This window comes from Vicugna pacos, chromosome 17, assembly GCF_048564905.1.
Source record: "Vicugna pacos chromosome 17, VicPac4, whole genome shotgun sequence".
In the NCBI taxonomy this organism is placed as follows: domain Eukaryota; kingdom Metazoa; phylum Chordata; class Mammalia; order Artiodactyla; family Camelidae; genus Vicugna; species Vicugna pacos.
In genome coordinates this window covers 6878802-6883623 of record NC_133003.1, presented here as the reverse complement: position 1 = coordinate 6883623, position 4822 = coordinate 6878802, and the positions used below count along the sequence as shown (strand labels likewise).

At 58.0% G+C, this 4822-nt stretch overlaps 1 protein-coding gene across 1 annotated transcript; it reads right to left on the bottom strand.

Annotated features, from left to right (window-relative positions):
* Nucleotides 1-2822: 2822 nt before the first annotated feature.
* Nucleotides 2823-4236, bottom strand: LOC140686680 (uncharacterized). The gene is made up of 2 exons (XM_072940890.1): nucleotides 4185-4236; nucleotides 2823-3790 (listed from the first exon to the last, which is right to left on the bottom strand). Exon 2 carries the CDS (start codon nucleotides 3521-3523, stop codon nucleotides 2909-2911), a length of 615 nt encoding a protein of 204 aa, XP_072796991.1. The 5' UTR covers nucleotides 3524-3790; nucleotides 4185-4236; the 3' UTR covers nucleotides 2823-2908.
* Nucleotides 4237-4822: the final 586 nt, after the last annotated feature.

The following is a 4822-nucleotide window of genomic DNA, read 5'->3' as shown; positions in this document are numbered from 1 at the left end:
GCTGCACGTCAGGACTTGTGAGAGAGGAGCTGTGGGTGGGCCACAGGGCTACCGCTCCCATGTCCATTTCAACGGGGCCAAAGAGACCAATGAAAGGAAAAACAAAACTACCCAAGCCACCCTCAATCATTTGGCCCAATGGCTTCCTTTAACAGAGCCCAGCCAAATCCTTCCCTGCAGTCTCAGGGGCCATTTCTCCCCTAGTCCACACCCCTGAGAGGGCAGGAATGCATTTCAGATGAGCCAGGAGAGAGCCCAGGTGCTGATGTCTACTTACCGTTGGACGTGCGTGAGTCATCCATGGCCGGAGAGACACCCGTCCGGCACAGAGGCTGCTGGCCAAATGCTGAGTTCCCGGGAGCACGGGCCTTATCAAGGGATCGGGCACGCCCCGCCCCTATTTATGGAAATCGCTGCCTCGGGATCCCAGCCCCCCCTTCCCCCTTGAGAACGTTGAAGTTTTCCCATTTCCCATGTTTCCATGTTAGGGGACTTGGACTAAAAGGCCAATCCAGAGGCCAGCAAGGACCTTTATTTGGAAGCCTGGCATCCTCCGTTCCCTGGGCTGAATGGACTCCGGGGCTCTCTGGTTTTCACACGTTTTCCCGTTCCACACAGTGTTTGCTCTCCCTGGCGTTCCCTGGCTCTTGGTTCGTGGTGACAAGGCTTGGCCCCACTGTTCTTTCCATTGTGGAGGGCCTAGCTTCCCGGTGTCTACTTCCCACTTCCCTCGGCATCTCCTGGACCTCATTGCATTCCAGGCCTGAGGCATTTCCTTGACTGGAGGCTGAGGTCCCGCTCATTCCAATAGGAAGGCTGAATGCGCCGACGGACAGAGGATTCGACAAACGGGTCATGCTATTTAGTCACAAACTTTGGAAACTTTTCCAGCTGTCATGTGAAGCCCGCCCCCTTCCTCACGGGCCAGGGAGTGCCAGAAGACAGGGGCAGACACCACTACCACACAAGCTGGGCCACATGAGGTGGCTTCGACGTGCGAGGCTTGTCCTGGGCGAATCCAACATGGCTAGTTGCCCCTCCTGTCTGCCAGCATCTTCAAAGCCTTTCCAGGGAGGCCTGATGAGGGTCCGGTCCCCTAAAGTCCATCCAGGCCAAAACGTGGCAGCTACACCTGGCTACGTCCAAGCAGTTCTCTTGGCAAGCCTGTCTCCCTGGGAAGCCAGGCCCAGTGCACCTTCCAACAGTGGGTGGGGGAGGGGAGAAGAGGGAGAGTGGTTGGGGAAGAGCGGGAGGGGGAGGGGAGCGGGGAGCAGCCCTCAGTCGCCTGGGGCCATCTCCCAGGTCAACCCAGGTCAGAAGCTCTCCAGCAGCCCCAAGGACCCATGCCCAATGGCATCGGGTGCTCCTCAGTCGTTGGGAATCCGGCCCACGCAAACTGAAGGAATGCATTCCTAAGCGAACTTCCCAGCCTAAGCCGCCAAAGGGGAAGCAAGGCCAAATCCTTTGATGGTGAAAAGGCATGGAACCAGGCTATCTGTAGACGATCATTCCTTCTCTGGACGGCGCGAGTCCGGGAAAGTCAGGCAAGAAACCAGAGCTGAAAAGGAGGGCCCGGCAGCAGCACTTGGGAGAAGAGACAGACAACTCAAATCACGTTGGGGAATGCAATGGTAGCCCCGCCTCAGCCAAGATGGACCCAGTAGGACAGAGATGGGAAGCCAGGGTGTGTTTTCAAAAATCGAATACCTGGGGAGGAGCAGAGGGAAGGGAGGGGGATTGGGAGGGGGAAGGGGAGAGGTGGGGTGTGGGGGAGTGAAGCGGGAAGGGGGAGGGGAGGGGGAGTCCAGGACAAGCAGGAGGAGGAGGAGGAGGAGGAAGAGAAGGAGAAGGGGAATTCCAAAGCTTCCTAGAGAATGGTGGCAGAGCTGTGCTAGGAAGGAATATTTGGCTGCAACATACAAACCCGTCTGACATTTGAGCTGAGCCTAGGCCCTAGACCCTTGAAACATGGAAACCCAAAACACATAATGGGCTGTCTTTAGTGTACTCTTTTGCCACCCTTGTTCATGAGACTCATCCATGTGCACTGAGATGGAGACTGCAAGCTTCTTCCGCAACAATTGGGGATGAGTCTAATTCTACCAGCACTTGGTTCAAACGATGCTTGTGTGTTTGTGTGTGTGTGTGTGCGCTGTAAGTGTTTGTGGCCAAGAGACCATAAGAAAGGGAGAGAGAGAGAGAGAGAGAACAAGAGAGAGGCAGAAGGAGACACGTGAGAGAGGGAGGTAGGGATGGAGGGCGTGAGGGAGAGAGAGAGATTGATTGCCTGCCTGATATCCCCAGCACCTTGGTTAATTGGAGCCCTGCTGAGAATAATCTGGCTATAATCTGGGAACCAAGAAAAGTGCTAGGAGAGTTGTGCAACGGTGCTCCCCTGTACTGGCCCTAATGGAAGCTCTCTTGCTCCCAGAATCCCAGTGATGGTGGTTCATTGTTGTAGGGATTCCAAGAGAATCTAGTTTGCAAGTAGAAGCTGGGTTCTTATCAAGGGCCCCCGACCCCCTTCCCATTCAGTCCCAGGCAAACGGGGACACGGTGAATCTCTGAGGAGTGGCATGGATGCTGGGGCCCAGACTACAAAGGGACCAAAACAGAGCCAAAGACTTTGCGTTGAGTTCAAAGCCAGGTTTATTGGATCAAGGAAATGTCAGAGAGAACCCACAAATCCACCTCTAAGGCAAGAGGGCTTGGGCCATCCTCTTGATGGTTGGCATGCTAGCATCCCTTCCGACATCAGGGAGGATGCCCCTGCTAGTGCCCGTGCGTCCTGAGAGCGCCCGGGGAGCACGGCAGGGCTGAGGGAGGCCACGCAGTGGCGCTGGCAGTCTGGGCGCCTTGCCCTTGCTGCCGAGCCCTAGGAGTGTGGCTGGCTCCTCGTCCTTTGTTCTCAGCCGTGGCTCGGCATCCCAGGGAAAGAGGCCTGAATTGGGCTCGACCAAAGGCTTTCCTGAGGCCCTGGTGAGCCTGGCAGCATGTCCAGGAGGGCCTGCAATTCGTCATCACTTAGGGGTTCTTCCACGGTTGGCCAGAGTCCCTCTTCCGGGGTGCCATCGCTCAGGAAAGGTTGTGCCTTTTCCAGAAGGCTGGCGTCTGACAAGAGTTCATCTAAGAGGCTCCCTGAGCCTGTGGCGCCTGAGGGCTGGGGCTGCGGGTGGAGCGGAGGAGAGGTGAGTTGATCCGATGGGGCCTGCTGCTGCCACAGGTGTGTCTCGGCCTGTTCGGGCTGCAGAATTGCCGCGTAGGGGCTGCGCGGCTGAGCCGGATGCTGCCTGGTCTGTGGAGGACCGCTGCGGGGGACAGGCTGAGGGGGTGCTGCCGCGCCAGGGTGCAGGCTGTCGTGCGGGCAGGGCCCTCCGTGGGCAGAGGGCGTGAGTGCCGCGTGCACGGGTGCAAGACCCCCTCCTGGACTCGGCCCTGCTGCGGTGCCTCTTGGGTCTGTTCCCGGATGTGGAGGGTTCTCAACTTCCTGCCAAGCCGAGGTGGGCTGGAGCACCAGGAGCATCAGTGGCTGGCCCACCCAGCCACCAGGGGGCGCACAAGGCACAAAGAAGCTGGGGGACAGAGGAGGGGCGGCCGCGGCAAGGGACCGGAAGCTGTCCAGTGGATCAGTTGGAGGAAATTGATGAGCGCCGTTGTGGATGTTGGGCGGGGGCCGTTGGTCCGATGGGACAGTTGGGGCTGGTCTGGCATCGGGGTCTTCTGCCCGGGCCTTGGCAGGCGCCCCACTGCTCTGCTCCGGGTACTGAGCTCTCCGGTTCTGGAACCATATCTAGGCAAGATGAGAGAAAGGGAGACAGGTTCATGAGGAGCAAGATCTTCCACGTCGCCTTGCAGTCCGCATGCCAGCACCCCTGGTCTGACAGGCTCCGGGCAAAAACACTGCCTTCGGCTAGGCCTTGTCCGAGGCTGATACGACCTTTGCCGGTCCCCAGGTCCTTGGAAAATGAAGGGCAAAGTGAGGGCAACATTGGAAGCCTGGCTTCCATGAGAGATCCCTCGCCATCTGGCTAGACTGTTGGGACCCCTCCCAGGCTGTCCGGCACCTCTTCTGCCCAGTCCCCTTCAGGAAATGGATGCCTTCAGGTCAGGCACCTGAGTGAATTCGTATAGTTAAACTTAAAATCCCACATTCCTCACCCCCGACCCCTCAATGAACCACTCACACTTCCAAAATCTTCATAAGTGCCTGGAAATCTGAACTCCGAGTGTGGGAAATGTAAAATGTCCAAGGGGGAAGCAGGGCGAACAGTGAAGCATTGTCCAAGAGAGATTAGAGCATGTTAGTTGGGGTGAGAAGGAAAGGCTCTAGAGTTGGGCCAGCACATGCTATGATGAAGGCTAGGCAGATTGGGGGAGGGGGAAGGGGAGTTCTGGGACACAGCAGTGGTCTTTTTCCCTGCTGTGCTCCTGTCCATCATTGATGGCTCCTCTTAACTATATGAACGTGTCGGTTCTCCTGCTCTGACACCGTGGGCTCTCGGCCACCTCCAAAGGACGGAGACTGGAACACCCACACCCCTCAGCCTGGATCCCAGCTCCTACCCAGTCCTGGGGAACACAGACATCTCACCCAATGCTGTCGCTACTGGGCGAGCTGTTCTCGTCAAAAAGGCTCATGTTTGTTAGGAAGAACTCTTAGGCGAGAATGCAAATCAGGGCGGATACCAGTTCGCACACGTGTCTTGGCCCTGAGCGCGCAACCCCGCCCCCTGGCCTAAGGAGCCAACCCGAGTGCACGCAGCCCGGCCCCGCCCCCGTGCCCTCCTCGGCCACGCCCCTGCCCCGGCCGCCGGCCCGCCCC

What these genes read in the sequence shown, in the direction of transcription:
- LOC140686680 (XM_072940890.1), bottom strand. Translation starts at nt 3,523, where the DNA reads ATGCTCCTGGTGCTCCAGCCCACCTCGGCTTGGCAGGAAGTTGAGAAC.